At 43.8% G+C, this 24,270-nt stretch overlaps 1 protein-coding gene across 2 annotated transcripts in view; it reads right to left on the bottom strand.

Annotated features, from left to right (window-relative positions):
* The window catches only part of LOC115475459 (basal cell adhesion molecule-like), a 99,289-nt gene that overhangs the window by 63,383 nt on the left and 11,636 nt on the right, over positions 1–24,270 (bottom strand). For both annotated transcript variants that reach the window (XM_030211191.1, XM_030211192.1), the window contains exons 2-3: positions 14,637–14,764; positions 11,870–12,086 (exon numbers count right to left, since the gene is read on the bottom strand). In XM_030211191.1, coding sequence (XP_030067051.1) covers positions 11,870–12,086; positions 14,637–14,764 — 345 coding nt within the window. The remainder of the gene's footprint in view (positions 1–11,869; positions 12,087–14,636; positions 14,765–24,270) is intronic.

Raw genomic sequence — 24,270 nt, 5'->3', positions numbered from 1 at the left:
AGGAAAATCCAACACTGACCATGAACAGAGAGCCCTGCACTAAGAATCACAAAATAATGGGGATGGCACAAAAATGATAAAGGGGATGGGATGACTTCCCTATGAGGAAAGGCTAGAAAAGCTAGGGCTCTTTAGCTTGGCAAAAAGACAGCTGAGGGGAGATAACTTCCTAAAAGAAAAGTCTGTAAGCCATTATTAAGATGGACTTGGGAAAAATCCACTGTTTATTTCCAGGATAAGCAGCATAAAATGTATTGTACTGTTTTGGGATCTTGCCAGGTACTTGTAACCTGGATTGGCCATTGTTGGAAACAGGATGCTGAGCTTAATTAACCTTCGGTCTGTCCCAGTATGAACTCCCCCTAAAATCACAGGTCAGGAATCTTGGGATACTTCTAGACTCATCACCCACTCTGATCCCACAAATTCAAACAAGCTTCAAAAATTGTCTCTATCACCTATGGAAGCTACAAAATCTCTCTCCATGTATTGAAAAGACAAGTCTGACCACAGTGGTCCATGCCATGATAACATCACGACTAGACTACTGTAATGCCCTGTACACTGGCTAAACCAAGAGAGTCTGTATCAGCTCCAACTAATTCAGAATGCTGCAGCACAACTGAGAGAAGGCTGCAGTGGAATGACCACATCACACTCTTCCTGCAAAAGCTACACTAGCTACCAGTACCTTACAGGGCTAAATGTAAAACTCTATGTTTGATTTTCAAGGTCCTCTGACAAAATGGAGCAAAGAATGTTAGCTCTTTACACACCTTTCAGACCTCTAAGGTCCTCTCAAGGATCATCACTATCTGTACCCTCGTCAAAAGAAATTGTATGATGTGATACCCGCCAGCGAACCTTCTCAGTAGCCCCCATGCTCTGGAATTTACTCCCAGAGGGGCTATGTATAACTCGAGGCTACCTCTATTTCAGGAAGCAGGTGAAAGCCTGGCTCTTCTCCCAAGCCTTTAATACATAGGGTGATTGACTATATCTCATTCTGCACCTGGACTAGCTTGCTACACACACTGTAACTTAGATCAGTTCCTTACCTCTTGCTTAACTATACAACGAACTTGCCTTCAGTTTAGCCAACCATCAAGTTATCCCAACTGACTCTGTACCATGCATCTTGTTCCTATCATATATCTGCTCTTGGTTCTTCAGCTATATGGTAAAGCCATATTGTAGAAAACCTTTAGCATCATATCTATGTTAGTTGAATGTTCTAATGTATGCTTATTAGGTGTATCATTAATATTATGCTAAAATTGTATTATATCTCTGGTATTTGAATTCCAGTGCTGTTAAATGTGTATATTTTTCATAATGTTTCACGGTAGTTCTATTATTAGGTTTCAATTTACTGTTTTCAAGTTTATCTCATTTTTTTGTATTTATATCTATTCTTGGTTATTTTACTATTGTTATGCTGTTAACAAAATTGTAAGTTCTATGTTAAACTCTACCTGCTTGTACACTGCCTTGGGTGAATCTTTTCATAAAGGCGGTTAATAAATGCCAATAAATAAATAAAATAAATAATAACTTATGTACACCAAAAGAACAGCCAGAACTATGACTTGGGGTAATTCCAGGAATCCAACTGGAACATCTACTTCATGACAGGAGCATAGCTATGGGTGGGCCTGGGCTAGCCTGAGCTCCTCCACTATTGCCTCAGGCCCACTCAGCAGCAGTGCACCATTGGTATAGCAGACAGGAATCCATATGTCCTGCCAGCTGAACACATTTCAAGCCCACCACCCATCAGAAAAGTGTGGCAGTCAGCAGCCACACTCTGAGCCACTGACATCAGGACCATGCACATACTCAGTTCGTGCACAAGGACTGAGCATGAATGCAGTGGCTAACTACCACGACTTTCTGACAGGTGCGATGGGCTCCAGATGTCTCCAGCTGGTGGTGCTTTCGGATCCACAAAAATACAGAACAAAAAAACCTTGCAGATATAATAACACTAAGGAGACAGCGAAGGTGATGCTATAAAACGATGATGCTGTATTGGTCAACAGCAATGACTCAACACGGCCATGTTTCGGCCCACTGGCCTGCTTCAGGAGTCTTCCTATGTTGTGTGGATGGGTCTATCAGTATCACTTGTTGTAATGAAGTATGTCAAGTTTTATTCTCTGTTGCAGTTCAAAAAAATGACGGGAAGCACTGCAAATAGTGCTGCACACCCTCGAATATCACACTCTGTATCTTCTAGTTGTCACAAATCTAGAGAAGATTCAGAGTGTGATTTTCGAGGATGTGCGGTGCTACTTGCAGTGAAGATTCAAAGTGTGATATTCGAAGGTGTGAACCACAACAGAGAATAAAACTTGACATACTTCATTACAGCAAGTGATACTGATAGACCTATCCACACGACATAGGAAGACTCCTGAAGCAGGCCAGTTGCCTGAAACACGGCCGTGTCAAGTCATTGTTGTTGACCAACAAATCTTCTAGACCAGGGGTAGGCAATTCCGGTCCTCGATAGCCGCAGGCAGGTCAAGTTTTCAGGATATCCACAATGAATATGCAGGAGATAGATTTGCAAGCACTGCCTCCATGGTATGCAAATCTATCTTCTGCATATTCATTGTGGATATCCTGAAAACCTGACCTGCCTGCGGCTCTCAAGGACCAGAGTTGCCTACCCCTGTTCTGGACCAATACAGCATCATCGTTTTATTGAGTCACCTTCGCTTTTGGATCCCCACCAGCTGAGGTATTTAAATTTTTTCATTTGGTAGGAGAATTGGGGGGGGGGGGAGAGGGACAGAAGAAGAAACTTGTGCTCACCTACCTTACTTGTTGGCCCACCCAAAAATTGATCTCTGGCTACCTACTGCTTCATGAGGTGGGGCAGTTATCTTTTACTGCATTACAGCAGTGATATGGTCTTCAAAAAGCCCAATGTTATAAAAGCTACAAACTAAAGGACGTTCTGCACAAATAAACAAGATCTACAGTTTGAAAGAGCCCCATTAGATACATCCTTATTCATCAGTTTCTGAGGATAGTGAAACTTCAGCGACAGTTACTCTCAAGTTTTCCCAGGGTTTGTTCTGTTTTTCTCCTATTTAACTTGTCGTCCTCTACCCACCCCTCCTATTCACCTCATAACCTTCTAATTCCAGCTCTGCATGTCCTCCTTTCACTGACATGTAAGAAATGAATTTTTCTCACACCTTTTCCAGTTGTAGCTCAAGGTGAGTTCCATTTAGATATAGTAGCTTGGGTGGACTGACCATTCGAGTAGCTGGGCAGTGCCTGAGGGCCCAGAGGCTCTACCCGGTTGCCCACTGCCACTGGCAGTCCTACCTTGAACAGCCCTGGTGGTCTAGTGGCTTCTTCGAGGGCAGCTGGGCAGAAAGGAATCCCACTCTTTCCTGCCTACTGCCGCTAGTGTGCCTGGGGCCGGGGCTGGCATGTTTTTAAAATGACTGCTGAGATGTCCTGCAGCAGTCTCGCAAGACTGCCAAGACCCATGAGACTGCCACAGGAAGTCTCAGCAGACATTTTGAAAATACCCCAACGTCAGCCCCGGGCACACTAGCGGCAGTAGGCAGGAAAGAGTGGGATTCCTTCCTGCCCAGCTGCCCCCGAAGAAGCCAATAGACCACCAGGGACCTTCAAGGTAGGACCCACTTGCAGGGGTCTGTAGTGTGTGGGAGAAGGGTGGCAATTGCGGCAGTGGGGGGGGGCTGTGATGTGCGTGAGGGGGTGGCGATGCAACGGTGGAGCAGCGGGCAATGGCTGGGTGGGGCCCAATGACCCTTACTGCCCGGGGGGGCCCCCGATGACTGTCAGTCCGCCCCTGTCCCCATGCAATCTAAATTTGTACCTGAAACAATAGAGGATTAAGTGATTTGCCCAAGATCATATGTTGCCACAGTGAGATTTGAACTGAGCTTCCCTAGTTCTCATCTCACTGCACTAACCATTAGGCTACTCCTCCACTCCACAAAGGTTTGATACCCTTGGTTAAACACCTTTAAATTTAGCACACTGAAGCTCTGCTTCACAAAGACCTTCCCACTCTGGCTGTGCCTCCCTAAAATACTCCCCAGTGTTTTGCTAGTCAGTACTGTTGAGGACCCTTACTTTCATCTGACCCCTCCCCCCCTTTTTGCCTTTGCTCTTACATTAAACCACACTGTCTAATGGTCACTGGAACTCTGGTCATCACCTGCTTGCGCATAAAGAATACTTTTCCCATTTGTACTATAAGTATCATGTCCCATCAGAGGGAGAGCATCTATATTGCACAGTGGTGCATGTTCACCAGCTTAAAAGAAAGCATCTCAGCATTCTGGCATCAGCACATTTTTTGGTGCACTATCTAGTGATCTCACACTCCCTGGATTCCTCCTGGTGGGTTTGGTCACCATTTGCCTGAGAAGAGCTACCTGGGCACACGTCTGCGTCAATCTCTACACAGGCCGGCCCACATTTAAAAATAAGCAACTTAGGAAACTGCTTCCAGGACCAACTTCTGATAAGCACTGAAGTGTTGCTGCTGCTGCCATGTCTCAGTTCTGGCTGGTGCTGTTGTGTCCTTCAGTGGCCTTAAGCAGCGGCAGCAATAAATGCGCTCAAAAGATTCAGCACTGGATCTGCAAGCCTTTGTGCTCCAACAGACCCTGCAATGCCCTGTTCCCTCCTCTGTAACATGTGGGAGGAGGTTGTACAGAAAGAGTGCCAAGGAGGACTTGAAAGCTTCCCACTGAATCTTTGAAATCCATTTGCTGGTACCATTGCTCCAGGATTGAGGGAAATGTAAGAAGAGAGCAGGATAGTGGGGGGGGGGGGGGGGGGGGGATGGAGCATACCCTCCCCCCAATTGCTAATGGGTCTGAAATAAAGGCAGCTATGAACAGACAGGACAAGTTCATTCCTGGCCAGGTGTTTTACCTCCTGCATATTACAGCAAAGTGATCAGATAAAGCAAACTGATGAATATTTAATTGTTATGTGTAAACTCCAACATCTGATGAAAACCCAGGCATCAAAGAGAGAGAGGAGAGGCAAAGAAAAGGCGAGGGGAGACTGTGTGGAGGGGGAACTGTAAAACAAGCAGAGAGATAAGGCAGAGACAGAGGAGGGGAGAAAGGATCTCCAGACAAGAAGCAGGTTTCATGCACTTGCTCTCTCTCCACTCCACTCCCCTCCCTCTCTTTCCCTCTCCCCCTCCTTCTCTCTCTCTCTCTCTTTCCTTCTCCCCCTCCCTCCCTGCCTCCCTCTGTTGATCTAACTTTAGCTGTGTGTTCCCAGCTGCTGTTTGGAGGCTGTTTTGTGGGAACCTGTTTGGTGACTTGAGGTGGGGTGTTGGAATAAGGCTCTCTGGACAACCTTGGTGCTCCCACCTGCTTTTGTCCCCAGTACCAAGACCACCACCCTCACTCCCTCAGCAAGATGAGGGAAAACTCAGTGGTAAAGCAATTGTTTAATCTAGGAATGAGCACCATTCTCACACAAAGCGCATTGTCTGAATTCCAGACAGCAGCCCCAAGCCCAGCCCAGCCCCAGAGCAATTTCTCCTCAGGGTAACCTGGCACAGCTTCCACAAGAATTCCTTTCATGTCTTTCCAAAAAGAAGGTTAAACCTGAGTCCTGCAGACAGGAGGCAGAACCTGGTGAGCCTTTTATTTGCCTCCACTACATGAGCTTAGCAAAATCTGAACCAGCTTTTCACACCTCCTTCTCCAACCCTCTCCTGCAACATCCATTTATTCTGCAAGAGGGGGAAAAAAACAGGGAGCTCTATCTTATATACCCCAAGCTCTACCCTGTATCACTTGATCCTACCTTTCCACACCCTGTCCCAGTGTAGCCCCATTATCCCTCTCATATCCCTCAATTCTATCCCTCACAATCTATCCCAGTATGCTCCAACTACCCCTCCTAGGGGGCATACAATGAAGCTACAAAGTAGTAAATTTAAAACAAATCGTAGAAAATTTTTCTTCACAACGTGTAATTACATTCTGGAATTCGTTGCCGGAGAATGTGTTGGAATGTAATTGTATTTTACATGCATTGCCTGTCACCTATTATTTCTCTGTGATTACTCTGTGACCTCTGATGTGAATTACTTAGAGAGGTCACACACCTATGCAACTTCCTGTGGGGGTTTAGACACAGCACATGCAGCACATGGAGCACATGGAGCTCATGATCTCTCCTAACCTGAGAGGATCTATGGTGGTGTGAGCATCCATTACCATCTAAGCACATGGAAGGAGCTGATAATACAAATGTATAGTAATATGTATATATAAGCCTGTCTGATTATAATCTAACTACAAACTGTGAGTAAACAGATGTTTTGTTACTTCAACTTTAAAGTGACTCAGCAGTGAATTATTCAGGGGTGAATGAGAGAGAGATGAAGAAAGAAATTAACATTTCTAAAGCTGAAGCTGTGTGTACTAAAATCTGCTGATTATTTACTACAAATAATCCAACAAAAGGGTTACGGGCCCAGGGCCAGGAATTGAAAAAGAAGAGAAATATTACCAGGCAGAAAAAAAGGCCACATTTTTCTCTTAAGTTTTAAAGGAAAGATTCAGTCTGTCTCTCTCTCCCCCCACACAGCAGACAGAAGGCTAAGAAAATGGCTGAGGGAAGAAATTCACCATTGTTCTATTCTCTCAAGGTGCCTAAATTAACTGAGTTTAATTATCAGCAGTGGGAACTAAGATTCATATGTCTCCTTCGAGCAAAAGGATTATATATATGCTTAGATCAAGACAGAACAGCTGAAAATATGGCTGAATGGGACAATGCAAACTATTATGTGAAGTGCATGCTTTTGGAAGCTCTCTCAGAGAAACAAGCCATATTAGTGGAGGGAAAAGATACACCAAAGGACATTTTATATAAACTGAGAACTATGTATGCAACTACATATGCAAAGCAGCAACCAATTTGGTTGGCAGAGTTGAATGAAACCAAATTAAGGGATAAAAGTAAATGTAATGATCACATTATGCATCTTATGTCTTCATTTCAAAAGCTAGAACTTTCTGGAATTCCCATGTGTGATGCATTGAAAAGAGCATTTCTTTTTACCTCACTATCAAAGAAGTTTGATGTTTTTAGGTCTGTAAATGAGGCCATTGAAGGGCAATCTTTTGAACAGACAACATCAAAACTAAGGCAGGAATGCATAATAAATGATTCTGAGGAGATGTGTTCTCAAAGCAAGTCAGAGAGAAATGAAACAAATTTCTTGGCAAAGAACAGAGGAAGGCGGAGCTATGGGAAAACTCCACCCAAGGGCAAGCTGATTTGCTACTCATGTGGAAAGGAGGGACATGTATCTAAATGGTGTAAGGAAACACAAAACACTCCCTCTAGCTCACCTAAGCCAATAGAACTAAAGAATTTTCAAACCAGGAAATGTATGAAGGACAAAGATAAACACAAGGGCTTTCTAATGGCAGAAAAATCTTTGACTATGGTAAATAATAATTCAAATGAAAGTACTTGGATTTTGGATTCAGGGAGCACATGCCATTTAACCAATTGTAAGGATTTCTTTCAGGAAATGTGTCCAGAGGAAGGTATTCTTAAAACTGCAAACGCAGGGACTGCTCAGATCCAAGCAAAAGGAATTGGATTCTTAAAATGCAAAGTGTCTAATGAAGTTAAAGAAATTCCTGTAAGTGATGTCTTGTATATTCCCCAAGCAGTTTGCAATATGCTTAGTGTATCTACATTAGATAAGAAGGGTTTTGTGATTCATTTTGAAAACAGTAAGTGCACAATCTCTAAAAATGATGAAGTGTATGCTGAAGCTTTTATGCATAATGATGTTTATAAGCTGAACATTTCAGGTGAAGCCTCACATATGGCGCAAGTAAGGAAGAATGATGGTAAATGTAGTCTGGAAATCTGGCACCGCCGCCTGGGACATCGTGATTCTAAGGTGATCCAGGATCTTTACAGTAAGCAACTAGCCACCGGCATTCAGATAAGTGCAGATACTAGTAAAATGGAGAAATGCATAGACTGTGTTACTCAAAAAGGTGTGAGACCCTCATTTCCTGCATACACAGGAAATAGGAGTAATAAAGTGCTGGACTTAATACACAGTGACTTATGTGGACCGTTTAATATCCCATCATTGGGAAATAACAGATTTGTGCTAATATTCTTGGATGATTTCTCTAGATATTGTGTGGCCTATTTGCTGAAAGAAAAAAGTCAAGTCACAGACATGCTGAAGAAATACGTAGCCATGGTGAGCAATAAATTTGAAAGAAAACCAAAGGTTCTTCAGACCGACAATGGTGGTGAGTTCACTTCACAAAGCATGCGCACATTTCTAGAACAAGAAGGCATTCAGCATATCACAACAGTAGCTTACACACCAGAGCAAAATTCTGTTGCAGAGAGAAAATTTAGGTCACTTGTGGAAATGACCAGATGTATGCTGTCAGATAGCAATCTCCCTAAAAGACTATGGGGGGAAGCCATTCTCACAGCAGTGTACCTACAAAACAGAATGCCAACTAAAGGCGCTGAGCGCACACCACATGAGACATGGCATGGTAGGAAGCCAAACCTTTCACACATAAGAACATTTGGAAGTACAGCATATGCTCATATACCAAAGCAAAGAAGGCATAAGCTGGATTCCACAACAGAAAGGGGCATTTTAGTTGGCTATACTCCAGGACACAAAGGATATAGAATTTTGAATCTGAAAACTGGCATTGTTGGCATAAGACATGTTACATATTTTGATGAAAACAAAAGGGTTGATAAAGGCTGGATTATCCCAGATGAGCCTTATCATCCAGAATATGAAACTAGAACCATAATAGACATGCCAGTGTATATAAATGCCATACCAAGGCAGATGTCTGAAAGTAACTCATCTGTATCTAACGAGGAACAGGCAGAGGAAGCAGACACAGAAAGGATCATTGAAGAAGACAGTACAGTTGGAGAAGGGGAATCAATTGGAGAAGAACTCTCAGATTTAGAGGATGCGGAAAGGTCGGACCAACCTGTTGTCAGACGCTCATCCAGGGAAAACAAAGGTGTTCCACCCCCAAGACTGTCTTACCTAACAAAGTCAGCAGAAGCTCAAGAGCCCTTAACATGGGATGAGATTGAGAAAATGTCAGCAGAAGAAGCTGCTGAATGGCATAAAGCTGCACAAGAAGAAATTGATGCATTGGATAAAAATAATACTTGGATTCTTACAAAATTACCTCCTGGCAAGAAAGCTATAGGATGCAAATGGGTATTCAAGTTAAAAGGAATGCACAAGGAAAAGTGGAAAGGTATAAAGCCAGATTAGTCGCAAAGGGATATCTTCAAAAATATGGAGAAGATTTTGATGAAGTGTTTGCACCTGTAGTGAAACACACGACAATCAGAACACTTCTGAGCATTGCAGTCTCAAAAGGCATGCAAGTCAACCACATTGATGTGAAAACAGCGTTTCTTCACGGAGATATAACTGAAGACTTGTACATGGAACAACCAACAGGTTTCATAAATACAAAACAAAGACAGCTAGTGTGTAAATTAAACAAAGGTCTTTATGGATTAAAGCAAAGTGCAAAATGTTGGAATGATAAATTGCATGAAATATTGACAAATTTAGGATTTAAGCAAGGTGAAGCAGATAAATGCTTGTACACTAGGTGCACAAATGGACAATATGCATACATTTTAGCTTTTGTTGATGATCTGCTCATTGCAAGCAAAAGTGAGCAAGAGTACAAGGACATTGTAAAGTGTTTAAACCTCAATGTTGAGATAAAAGAACTTGGTAATGTGTCATACTATCTTGGTATAGAAATTGAGAAACAAAATGATGGTTCTTATCTTCTAAGCCAGAAGCAGAAAATAAATGAGCTTATTGAAAGTTTAGGTATGCAAGATGCCCAAGTTGTAAGCACTCCCATGATCACTGATTTTCTGAAGGATGAAACAGTAAGAGAACCTTTACCAGATAACATCCAATATAGATCAGCCATAGGTAAGCTTTTATATCTAGCTACCACATACAGGGCTGATATAGCAAATGCAGTAGGAATTTTGAGCAGAAAGGTCAGCTCACCTACCAAATCAGATTGGACTGCAGTTAAAAGGATGGTAAGGTATTTAAAGGGTACCATTGATTGTAAATTAAAGATTTCAGCCAATAGTAATCCAAAACTAATATGTTACTGTGATTCAGATTGGGCAGGGGATCATTCTGATTATAAATCCACAAGTGGATATGTGTTTATGTATGGAAATGTACAAATTTCATGGGCCAGTCATAAACAAAGTATTGTGAGTCTGTCTTCTACAGAAGCTGAATACGTGGCCGTATCGGAAGCGTGCAGAGAACTGATGTGGATTGAAAACTTTTGCTGGATTTCGGAATAGCTGAACAGAGACCAATCCAGATAATGGAAGATAATCAGAGCTGCATCCGACTGTCACAGAATGACAAGGTTCAGTCACGCACCAAGCACATCGCAACGAAATACCACAACGTGCGAGAGTTGGCGAAAGAAGGGGTCATCAGTCTACACTATTGTCACACCAGTGAGATGACAGCTGACATCATGACCAAACCGTTACCCAGAGAACATTTTGTGAATCTGCGTATAAAGCTTGGACTTTGTATGAATAAATAATTGCATGACAGTTATGCATGAGAAGGGGTTTGTTGGAATGTAATTGTATTTTACATGCATTGCCTGTCACCTATTATTTCTCTGTGATTACTCTGTGACCTCTGATGTGAATTACTTAGAGAGGTCACACACCTATGCAACTTCCTGTGGGGGTTTAGACACAGCACATGCAGCACATGGAGCACATGGAGCTCATGATCTCTCCTAACCTGAGAGGATCTATGGTGGTGTGAGCATCCATTACCATCTAAGCACATGGAAGGAGCTGATAATACAAATGTATAGTAATATGTATATATAAGCCTGTCTGATTATAATCTAACTACAAACTGTGAGTAAACAGATGTTTTGTTACTTCAACTTTAAAGTGACTCAGCAGTGAATTATTCAGGGGTGAATGAGAGAGAGATGAAGAAAGAAATTAACATTTCTAAAGCTGAAGCTGTGTGTACTAAAATCTGCTGATTATTTACTACAAATAATCCAACAGAATGAGGTAAAGGCAGTTAGCTTAGCAGGGTTTTAAAACGGTTTGGATGGCTTCCTAAAGGAAAAGTCCATAGACCATTATTAAAATGGACTTGGGGAAAATCCACTGCTTATTTCTGGGATAAGCAGCATAAAATGTATAGAGCTTTTGGGGGATCTTGCCAGGTATTTGTGGCCTGGATTGGCCACTGTTGGAAACAGGATGCTGGGCTTGATGGACCTTTGGTCTGTCCCAGTGTGGCAATACTTACGTACTTATGTACCCCTCAATCCCAGCCTCTCATTCTGTCGCACAACACCCCAAATTCTTCTGTATACAATCTCACCCTCCCATAGTGCCTGTGTACCTCACTTATACTGCACCATCCCACTGCATACCATTCATCTGTAGAAACCGCAATCCCTCCTGTATTCCATCTCCCACCCTTGTCCCAGTCCACTCCAAACCATCCCTTCTGCATCTCTCAATCCCACTCATCTACTCTATACCACATCTATTCATCCAGTATCCCTCCAGCCTTCCCCCAAACTAATCCCTGGATGTCACCATCGCTCCTTTGCTCCTCAATCCCTAGTCCCATGTCCTCCAGCTTTACTCCCTAGTTCTCTCTCTCACACCCCTAAATCCCATCTCCCACAACCTCACCCAGCATTTTCCAGCTCTCCTCTTGTACCCTTCCTCCCTTTCCACAAGGCGCGTGCCTCACCGTATACTTTAAGATTTGTCATGCCCTCGCCGTTCCCTGCTTCACCAGCCATCACCTGGCAATAGAAAACCCTTTCATCTGTCACTTCCACGCCTGTGATCCTGAGGCTGAAGTCCTGGTCCACAGAGACCCTCTCTGTGTACTCTGTATTGCGATCAATCGAGGTGCTGAATTCATCCCGATACGCAATGCGCCGGCGCTCTCCATTCTTATCTGCCTATAGTCAATAAATAGAGATGCACAGAGATCCAGATCAGAACCAGAAATACAATCAGACCTTGATTAAAACACAGAGTGGAGGGATCAGAGCCAGAACTGGGACCTGCGCAGAACTCAGAACATAGAGAGCCACAGAAGTTAGAACTAGAATCAAACTACATGAAGGAGATGTAGGAAAAGACCCACAGAGATAACATGATAAAGGTTTACAAGCTCATCAGTGGAGTGGAACAAGTAAATAGGAAATACTTATAGACTCTTTCCTGTGGTACAAGAACTAGGGGACACACCAAGAAACTAACTGGGAGCAAAATCAAAACCCACTTAAGAAAATATAATTTCAGTCGATGAACAATTAAGCTGTGAAATTTGATGCCAAAGGATTTGGTCCTAATTAATAATATATGTGGGTTTAAAAAAATGTTTGGACAAGTTTTTTTAGAGGTGAGCTCCATTAACTCTCACTAGTCAGGTAAACATGGGGATGGCCACCTCTTATGTCTGACAGTGAGTAACAAAGAAAGAAGCTCCCCACTAGGATCTGCTGAGTACTACCAAGTGACACATAGCAGTCACTGTCCGAGACAGGATGCAGGGCTCAATGGACCAGTGGCCTAACCCAGCATGGCTCTTCTTATGGTCTTACATTCAGCGGTGTTCCTTGGTCGGCTGCCACCCAACGCAGATCGCCGCTGTGCACCCCCTCCCCCAGATGCAGCGTCGTCCCCCCAGATGCACTGCTCTTACCTCCTGGGGTGCTGGGCGAAGCCGCACGGCTGTCAGCTCTGCCGGTTCCCTGCGCCCTCTGCCCCGAAACAGGAAGTAACATCAGAGGGAGCAGGGAGCCAACAGCTGTGCAGCTGCTCCCTGCACTCCAGGAGGTAAGAGTAATGCACTGGGGGGGGGGGGGGGGTTGGAGGTGATGCGTCGGGGGGATGACACTGCACCTGGGGCGGACTGCCCCACCTCTCCACCCTCGGTACACCACTGCTTATGTTAACCAGAGCCAGAGGGCGGAGTCGGCACTTATGTGATGTCTGATATTCAGCACTTAACCACCTAAGTTAATCAGACAAATCGGAACACACAAAACTCAGTCTTACCTTTGTCTGATTTCACTTAGGTGGTTAAATGCTGAATATCACACTTAACCGAATAAGGGATAGCCAAATGCCTAAACACGGATATTAAATGTCAGTCCCCATACATGGGCTAGCAGTGAATATCTGGACATAATGCCGGTAATGGCCAAATCCAGCTGAATTTTGACCCTATTATTATTATACATGGCGCATAACACAAACAAAGATTTGTCTGGTATCACTGGAGAATTCAAGCTTCATACAGAACCTTAGGAATTTATTTATTTATTTATTGCATTTGTATCCCACATTTTCCCACCTCTTTGCAGGCTCAATGTGGCTTACAATATATATCATGATTGGTGGAAACAGATTAGAAAATAGACACTTAGTGTTACAGAAAGATATTGGTTACCATATTAGAAATAAAAACAAGCAGATATTGTAAAACAGATCTGAATTATCCAGGTATCTTTGTAAAATGTAGCTTGAACCTTTACTGTTTAAGTCCACTGGCTTTTTTAATGTATTTATTTAAAAATGTATAGCCTGCACATCTACAATCCTGAGTGAGGGACAATATGCATTCACAGTCATCAAAAGACATGTGCAAATAAACATTATAATCAACTCGACATTGGACAGGGAAACAGCAGAATCAAACCTGTTTCTGCATACTGCAACTAGACCAATTTGTGTCAATACAAACAGTTCAAAATTTACTCTTGTTGAAAGAGGGCAGTTTTTAGAGCTTTTTTTAAATGCACCTAAATTGCATAAGGCTCGAAGCTGTTGTCACATCTTATCAAGGTTTTGTAGAAATTTGTCCAGTCTATAGGGATAATCCAACATGGTTGATGCTTTGTTCATTTTTCCAGTTCTTTCTCTCCGATAATCAAAAGCATTTAACCACCCAGGATCAGCACCTGGTCGGTTAAATACCTCATAACCAGTTATCTATCAATATTTAGCAGGAAACAGCTGGCTATCTCTTGCTAAATATCGCCAGTAAGCAGCAAGTTGATAGACAGTTATATTGGGCAATATAACCGTCTATCTACTGATTTTCAGCCCCACTTTAGTGGTTATATTTGGCCACGTGAATAAATGGGACATCTTTGGCCAGTTTGAACATAACCCGTTAAGTCTGAATGTCGACTTAGCCGGTTATGTTCAAACCAGCCAAAAATAATCCAGGTCGTATTTAGAGCTGACCGCAGGAGTTAGCCAGGCTAACTCCCGCGATCTGAATATCGGCCCCTTTGTCTTTAATTCTTGTGTCTGCTAGTATTCATAATGTCGATGAAAATCACAGTATTGTTTTTTATTATCATTATTATTACATAGCAGAGATAGCTACAAGAAATGAGGAGAGGAAGTATCAGAGCCCAAATTACATCACAGTGACTCCAGTCTGAAGGATATTACCTGCTGGAGCCCCAACCCGACACCCCTGCCATACTTACTATAAACCACTGAACACTGTAATCGGCCGGCCCCTCAGTGATCATATGAGTGCAGGGAATAAGGACATTCTTCCACAATTCTGCTTCTACGACTTCTGGCACGGAAACCACCACTTCTGCAAAGCAAACTGGGGGGGGGGGGGGGGTGAGAGAAGAGAAAGGATGTAAGGAGGGTGTCCTAAAACAGCTGTAAACAGTCCAAAATTCAGCAGCTAGGCTTGTCCTCAAGGTATCACGTTTTGATAGAGCCACTCCATTATTACGCAAGCTGCACTGGCTGCCCATTAAAGCCAGGATTATTTTTAAATGATGTATTTTTGTCTTTCAAATATTATATGGCATGACACCAGATTACATGCAGCCCTTAATAACTAGTCCTCTTCGAAATATAACTTCTGGTTCTAGGGCCTACCTTAGACTTCATCTTGCAGATTGCAAGAGAGAGCGCTGTAAGTCGGTTCACTCCGCAGACCTTACATACCAAGGTGCTAAGTGGTGGAACTCAGTGCCAATGGCAATCAAGAGTCAGCCTGATTACTTGGTATTTCGCAAAAGACTGAAAACTTTCCTCTTTGAGAAGTTTCTACCCATTGATGGAGTGTGTTAGATTGTAAGTGGCCATCAATGATTTATTATTTAGTTCTTATTTGTATCTTACTTGTGCTACTCTGCTCTTACCAGATATTCTGTTTATAGTACTGTAAACCTTGCCTGTTGTTTTATTTATTGTAAGCCACACTGAACTCAAGTATGTCTAGGATAATGTGGGGTATAAATGTCAAAATAAATAAATAAAGCAAGGGTTAAACCCTGTCAGCCACAAAACAACCAGCAGGGAAAAGAGGAAGTGACGGTTTAATATCCAGCTAAGGTAAAAACAATAAATAAATAAAATACAGGGGCACTAAATACATTCTTAGGAGCCAACTTTTCAAAATGATTGGGGGTGCTGAATTTTTTTTTTTTTACAGGTGGTGCATTCCCCCCTCCTCCTCTCTCTCCTCCTCTCTCTCCTCCCCCCTCCATTCCCCCCTCCCCTCCCCCTCCCTCTCCCCCCTTCCTCTCCTCCAAGTTCCAGGCCCCCCTCCCTCTCCTCTGAGTGCCAGTCCAACCCCAGCCAGACCTCTTCTCCCACAATAGTACTCTGCTGGTCCGCCCTCGCCTTCCTGTGTGCCGCCCAGAATTTTAAAATTCATCTTACCTTGGGGTCCCGATGGAAGAAGTGAAAAGCGAACAGGCTCGGTGCTTCAGCCTTCCCTTCTCTCGTCTCAGCTCTGGTCCCGAGCTGAGGCAAGAGAAGGGAAGGCTGAAGCGCCGAGCCTGCTCGCTTTTCACTGCTGCCGCCGGGACCCCGAGGTAAGATGACTTTTAAAATTCTGGGCTTCACGCAGGAAGGCGAGGGTGGACCGGTGGAGGACTGTTGAGGGAGAAGAGGGCGGGCACCAGGCAGGTTGGGCTGGCAACTTCCAACTTCCGGCGGATCAAATATTGGGGGTGCTCGACCACCCACAGCACCCATGGAGTCGGCGCCTATGAATACATTCAGATACATCTATAAACTTGGTTAGGATTATTATTATTTATTATTATGGTTATTATACATGGCTCATGACACAAAGATTTATCTGGTATCACTGGAGAATTTGAGCTTCATCCCGAAGCTTAAGAATTATCCATGTATCTTTGTAAAATTTAGCTTGAACCCATCAAAACTGTTTTCTGTAAGTCTGATGCTGTCAAATCTGAAATTTCAAGGTTTTGTAGAACTTTCTCCCTTGGCGTAATACTGCTACAATAGGAATAACCCGACATGGCTTGTTCCAGAGTCTTGCCTAATTGTAGGAGCCTGAGGGGGTGTTATGGAAAGGCTGGACAAATTTCTACACAATCTTGAAATTTAAGATCATTATTATTTATACTGCTTACAGGTTAACAAAAACTACTGAAGAAGTATACAAACGAATTAATTAACATACCCCTTCCCTCAAGCAACCTCCTTAACGCACCCTCCACCAACAAAACAATAAAATTCCCATCCTTCCCCATCACATCCATCCATTAGTACCCTACAATAAAAAGACTGTGAAATTATCCCCCCAAAAAACCCTAAAAATTCCAGAATGTCTTCTTCCCCCATCTATCCCCTTATCTAACAGTAAGATCAGCCTTCCCTTCAACACTCACCACCCCACTAACAGGAGGGACTCAAGATCTGCAGAGTATGTATTTTGGGGTGGCTGTTTCTAGAGCCAGCCGCTCCATTCAGCAAATGTGTTTTTCATGTATGACCCACTTTTCAGCCCCTACTGACTTATGAAAATGAGGCTCCCACAACAAGCCCCCCACCCCACCCCCGGCCCACCCTAGATCCCTCTATATCTCCCACAGGCTACCCCTGGCTGTTTATTAGGCATTGTAGCTGCAAAGCATGCAGAGACTCATCTGAGATGAAAGGTGAGATAACAAATACTCATTCTCTTCATTATTGCAACATTAAGCTGCTGAGCTTCTGCCCTCTGATTCCCCCTCCAGATTCAGCCCATCTGACAGCCACCACACTTTGCTTCTGGCCAAGTCAGTGAATCATGCTGGAGCCACTGAAACACTGGACTTGCCCAGGACCTCTGGTTTCCCCCAGGGAGTGACCTTTCCATCAAAAATAAAATGCATTTTTCCAGTACACTATAAAAATAAACATTACGGGTCATGCCACCAGTTCTAATAAAAACCGTAAATTATTCCCAACATTCCTGTGTCACTCCACAGACGGCCTGGCTGGGATAAGAATAGGATGCTAGTATCCAGCATATCTCAGTCACATGGGAAGAGAGGACCTACCTGCCTGGAACAGAGATGCCATTACCCAGTTTCAGGCTGGAGATTTTGGGACAATCCTGGTTTTGAATTTACATCCCAAAGCAGTGTGGGATTTGTAGTGCCTGACCCTCACCCTCAGGGCCAGCTCAAGGGACTATGGTACCCTGAGCCAACTTTTCCATCGAAACCCTCCCCCCCCCCCCAATCTAGTAGCTTCCCCCCCTCCCTCCCTCTCTCTCTCTCTCTCTCATCCCCTCCTCCCCCCCCCTCACACACTAGTGAAAATGGACACCAAAATCCCAAAGCCTGGTCCAGCACCTCTCCGTCCCCTCCCCCCACCACCACAGAGGGAGTAAGGAAGAGGGAGGGAGAGGTGCTGGATCAGGACTTTAACATCTCTTATTACGATTGTCTCTGCCAAGCCAGAGCCTCACCATCCATAGACTGAGCTGACCCTGCTGATCCTGCCCATTGAAATCAGTGCTACAAGTCCCATAATGCAACAGGATGGGGTGGTCAGAAATCCAGGACTGTCCCCAAATGTCCAGCCTGGTATTGGGTATTTTGGTATCTCTGGAGGAGGGTCACTGATACCCAGCATGCCCTGGTTGGGGGGGGGCGTGTTGGGATAAGGGGACATCTCTGATAGCATAGCATATTTGAGTTGTGAAGCAGAGGATATAGCTTGGATAGAAAGGGCTCACTAATATTCAACATGTTTTTCAGTTCAACTGGCCAACCCTGGGGTAATGAAGGGCACCTTACATGTTATCTGCATAGATGACCCCTCTCTTTCACCATCATCTTTCCTAACCCTCTCACAACCCTTTCTCCACACTAATGGCTCTATATTATAGGTCTGCCAATAATTCTGTTTAGTTTGGTAAAGCCTGACTTTCAAGTGCTTGTAAATCCCTTAAAATCAATAATGAATTAAATACTTGCATCTGACATTTCTCACTGTTGTGTTATTTCAATCGTAAATGAAACCCGAGTGATATTTACAAACAGACGAGGGAGAAATGAGAGAGAAAAAGGGAAAGCAGATTGTGCTGTCACTATTTCTCATATTTTATGACTTTCAGTCTGAGCTAAGATGATTTTTAATGGCAGAATTTGACTTTTACGAATAAAAGAATATTTGCACATTCACTTATCCTTTACTCCTTATCTTACACACTGTCCTGCTGCAAAATACATACAACACAAGCAGCAGCGGTGTAAGCTTCCCTTACACACACACTGCCCCACCACTAACCAGATACAGCACAGGCAACAGCAATGCAAGCTTCCTTCACACACACACTGCCCAGGCACAGCAGCAGTGCAATCTTCCCTCATACACACACACTGCCTCACCAAAGAACAGGCACAGCACAGGCAGCATCAGTGCAATCCTCCCTCTCTCACACACACTGCCTACCCACAGAACAGATACAGCACAGGCAGCATCAGTGCAATCCTCCCTCATACTCACACTACCCCACCAGAGAACAGATACAACAGAGGCAGCAGCACTGCAATCTTCCCCCTCTCACATACTGCCTCAACACAGAACAGATACAGCACAGGCAACAGCAGTACAGTCTTCCCTCATACACACACTACCCCACCGGAAAACAGGTACAGCACAGGCAGTAACAGTGTAAGCTTCCTCACTATTCTTATATAGAGAACTACGTCTTTGCTCTGCTTCAGGTCACCTGCCTACTACAGGTTTTGGAAACTGTATGGCTATATATTCCAAACAATTTAACCAAGCAGAAGAAGCAAGTGCCCAATTAAATTGCACTGACCGGTTCAGGAAGGGATAATCTACTAAGGCAGAGTCTGAGAAGAGTTGGGAGTTACGTGAGCTCAGGGAATAAGCAGTGTTAATGTAAGATCACATAAATAGCAGGCCTAACTTTGCCCGGTTAGCTACGTGGGTACAGCGTAGAATATCAACTGTACCCACATAAAGCCGGGTATTGCAGCTGACCCGAATAGTCAGTGCTGTTGCTTGGATATGCCCAGCTAGCTTTTTTATTTATTTTATTTGTTAAATTTGTATCCCACATTTTCCCACCTATTTGTAGGCTCAATGTGGCTTACATAGTACCAGAGAGGCGTTTGCAGACTCCGGTGTGAACAAATACAAGGTGATGTTGTGGTAAGATAAAGTTTATTTATTTATTTATTGCATTTGTATCCCACATTTTCATGTGGCACAGCCACATTAGGGAATCGTACATTGGAAGAGTTGTGTTATGTCCATTACATGCTTTAGTTTGGTTGTGTTGCAGAGATCAGGCATTTGAATACTTGGGTCTGAACTAGCCAGTTTAATAAAAGCTGTATAGTTTTTCATACCCCTCTTCCAGTTCTGCTGACGCTGAGTTCTGCAGTGTTCACTTTTATTTTTCGGTGGTCCTCCCTTCCCTCTACATCCTACAGGGCACCTATGTGGCAGCCTAGGATCTCCCAGGCTCCTCTCCTGCCACAACCCTGTTTCTTTAAATCAGGAGGCTATGATTGCTGAGGCATGGAAAACTCTAGAGACACTGTTTTTGATAAAAATGATAACACCTTGGCTAAAGTCTTGTAACCTCTGGCCTTTCAGTTTGCTGTTTTACCAGTTCAAAGGAAAACAAACAAACCGGAATAAAAGGAGTAAGGAATTTATCAGTCAAACACTAGAACAGCTCCCACCTTGCCCCAAGCTAAAGAACAGAGAGACCTGTCTTATAGGACCCCTCCTCCCCCACTTCTGTAGGGGAGAATCTGGATTTAGATTGGGGGGGGGGTGAGAGTCTCACCATGAGACAAATCAAGTATGATGCCGCAATGCCGCTCCCCACTCCATAGTTCCTGTCACAGGCCCTATCCTCTGGAATGCATTGCCTCTCTCTCTCTGTACAAAGGGACCTCTTTAGACAAATTTAAATCTGATTTGAAAACCTTTTTATTTAATAATGCCTTTACTTTAAAATCTCAATCATCCCTACCCTTTTCATACAGGGTGTTTCGTGAGATTACTTCCAGCGTGAACCTGCAGGATACCCCCTCTTCCTGATCCCATATTACTCATCTTCTTACCTTTCCTGTAACAAATTGTAGTTCTTCCCCTCTTCCCTTACTTTTTTTCCCCCTCACCAAGGCCCTGATGCGCAAAACTCTGGCGCTGAAGCGAACAGCACCAGCAAAGTATCACAGGAACAGCGCAGAATGCTCAAAGCTAATGGCGTTCAAATTATACGTGCATTGTAAAAGCGAAAGCAAAGGAGAGAAACGGGCTTGGCGCATATGCAGACGAGTGTCGCAGTAAGTGCAGCTCTTGTGCGAATGCACCAGGCAAACCCGAAAGCAAAGCACGAATCAGTGCTGCTCTTCTGCGCTTTTAAATATAAGCTTCTCAAAACATTTTTTCACTTGAAAGGCTTATATTGAAATGCAGAAAACAGGTACCAATATGAGCTTTCATATTCAGGTGAGTCATGGGATAGGAGATAGTGTCCTATTGTGGATTAAGAACTGGTTAAAGGATAGAAAACAGAGAGTAGGGTTAAATGGTCAGTATTCTGAATGGAAAAGGGTAGTTAGTGGGGTTCCCCAGGGGTCTCTGTGCTGGTACCGCTGCTTTTTAACATAAGTATTGCCATACTGGGAAAGACCAAAGATCCATCAAGTCCAGCATCCTGTTTCCAACAGTGGCCAATCCAGGTCACAAATACCTGGCAAGATCCCAAAAAAGTACAAAACATTTTATACTGCTTATCCCAGAAATAGTGGATTTTCCCCAAGTCCATTTAATAATGGTCTATGGACTTTTCCTTTAGGAAGCCGTCCAAACCTTTTTAAACTCTGCTAAGCTAACCGCCTTTACCACATTCTCTGGCAACAAATTCCAGAGTTTAATTACACGTTGAGTGAAGAAATATTTTCTCTGATTTATTTTAAATTTACTACATTGTAGCTTCATCGCATTCCCCCTAGTCCTAGTATTTTTGGAAAGCGTAAACAGACGCTTCATATCTACCCCGTTCAACTCCACTCATTATTTTATAGACCTCTATCATATCTCCCCTCAGCCACCTTTTCTCCAAGCTGAAGAGCCCTAGCCGCTTTAGCCTTTCCTCATAGGGAAGTCGTCCCATCCCCTTTATCATTTTCGTCGCCCTTCTCTGCACCTTTTCTAATTCCACTATCTTTTTTGAGATGCGGCAACCAGAATTGAACACAATATTAAAGGTGCGGTCACACCATAGAGCGATACAGAGGCATTATAACATCCTCATTTTTGTTTTCCATTCCTTTCCTAATAATACCTAACATTCTATTTGCTTTCTTAGCCGCAGCAGCACACTGAGCAGAAGGTTTCAACGTATCATCAACAACGACACCTAGATCCCATTCTTGGTCCATGACTCCTAACGTGGAACCTTGCATGACGTAGCTATAATTTGGGTTCCTCTAAGTGAAGTGGAACGGGTAGACGTGAATTGTTTGCTTACTTTTTCCAAAATACTAGGACTAGGGTGCATGCGATGAAGCTACAAAGTAGTAAATTTAATACGAATCAGAGAAACGTTTTCTTCACTCAACGTGTAATTAAATGCTGGAATTCGTTGCCAGAGAATGTGGTAAAGGCAGTTAGCTTAGCGGGGTTTAAAAAAGGTCTGGCCGGCTTCCTAAAAGAAAAGTCCATATACCATTATTAAATTGACTTCAGGAAAATCCACTGCTATTTCTGGGATAAGCAGCATAAAATGTATTGAACTTTTTCGGGATCTTGCCAGGTATTTGTGACCTGGATTGGCCACTGTTGGAAACAGGATGCTGGGCTTGATGGACCTTTGGTCTGTTCCAGTGTGGCAATACTTATGTACTTATGTAGGTTTTGCTTGGACTCACACACATTTGTTTTTCAGTACCGGTCCTTGGAGGCTTGTACGGACTCCCTTCCGCTTCCAAATCAAAAGAAAACCAGCAGATTTTAAAGAGAAAATCACAAGAAATTCTCTCTTCAACCCCCTTCCCCCCCCCCCCCCCCCCCCCCCCCCCCGGTGTTATTTTTCCAGCAGTAAGAGCGGGTTTTGCTTGTCTGCTGTTCTCTGAGCATTAGAATATCAAATGACCTCATTTACAATACAATTTGTGGCCATTTTTGGTGTGTATGCTGTTTCCTGCGCTAGAGTCCTCTGAGCATTCTGTGCAGATTAGCACCGGGGCTAGTCCAGCGCTATTCGGTTCTAACGCAGGCATTAGGTTTTGAGCATCAGGCCCCAAGTCTTTCATCTACACAGTATTCCTACACCTGTGTTAGCATTGTAAACCGCTCAGAAAATGTTCTTGATGGGTAGAATAGCAAACACTTAAACTTGGAAACTTGGGGAGGAAGAAAGGAGAATGAATGGGATGAGTTATTGGGAAAGGAAGGGAGGAAGACAGGATGGTAAAGAGAGTGGACAGTGGGAGTGAGGCCTGGATACAAAAGAGGAAGAAGATGGAAAGACGGAGAAAAAGATGTAATTAGAGACCGGAAGACAAGGGTATCTTTTGTGTGGGTGGTCTCTTGTCTGAGCCCGGCTGAGATGGGAAGGGGGGTTGGGAAACCCTGGGAAGTAGGCACCTGTTGGATGCACACATTGGTATAAGTCCTGCCCCACCCCCAGCCAGAACACTGAGACCTATTGTCCCAGGACCTGGGCCAGCACAGCCCTACTCATAATCCCATCTGCTAGTCTCTCTCAGCTGTACAGAGAGACAGGGAGGAGGAAGGGGGCACAGGAGAAAGCTGCAGAGGTGCAGAAAAATGCATTATCTTAGCATTAAAGAGGCTAGAAAGGGGGGAGGCTATTGAGACTGGGAGCCTGCTCCTGGCCCCTCCACTGTGTGATGGAAAGCAGAAACCACTCCTCCCTCTCTGAATCCTCCTCCCCCCCTCTCCCAAGCTTTTCACACCGGGTAGTCCTGCGGTCACTATGGAAACCTCTCCACAGCGGCTGTAAACTCCTCTCCCTCCTCCGATCTCTGACCCCTCACTTTGTACACCGTTCCTTTAAATTAAATTGCTGTGCCATCTGATATGGGTCAAACCCAGGGGACTGATCCAGTTCTAGCTCTGCCCCATTGGTTTTTGGATTTATATTTCCAGTTTCTCTAGATCAGGCAAGATTACAAGTCCATAGGAGTAAAAGAGCAGAATCAGAACTGAATTATGCCCCCAGTGTCTGTGCTAGCAGGATGGGAGTGAAGAGGGGCTCTGAGGTAGGACTGTACTAAATCTACATACTTCACCTACAGGATGGATGGGGGGGGAGGCAGGGCCATCAGGATACTCCATATACACATTGTAGCTGTGAGATGGATGGGATTGGGGGGGGGGGGTGCCCTGGATGTCATTATATGTTCCATCTTTGCTTTACCCTTCACTATCAATTATAATGTTCTATTACATATTGTGTTGACATTGTAAGTAATATACGATGCCATACTTTGAATTGTTATTTGAATATTTTTACTGCTGCAATTGCCTATTGCACATGTTTGTTCTATTCTTACAGTACACCGCCTTGAGTGAATGCCTTCAAAAAGGCAGTAAATAAATCCTAAGAAATAATAAAATAATAATTGTACTGGATATACACACTGCACCAGTGGAATGGATGGGAGGCAGGAGTGGGGGGAGGCAGGGCTGTCAACGTACTGGAATATATTGCACCAGTAGAATGGATGGAAGTTGGGGGGGGGGAGGGAGGGTACCCTGGGCTGTCATTGTACTGGATATACTCCCTGAGATGGAACTGAGATGACCCTGGGGGAGTCACTGTCCCAT

This window comes from Microcaecilia unicolor, chromosome 8, assembly GCF_901765095.1.
Source record: "Microcaecilia unicolor chromosome 8, aMicUni1.1, whole genome shotgun sequence".
Lineage (NCBI taxonomy): Eukaryota > Metazoa > Chordata > Amphibia > Gymnophiona > Siphonopidae > Microcaecilia > Microcaecilia unicolor.
Note: the sequence above shows the minus strand (reverse complement) of the source record. Positions and strands in the feature narration are given on the sequence as shown.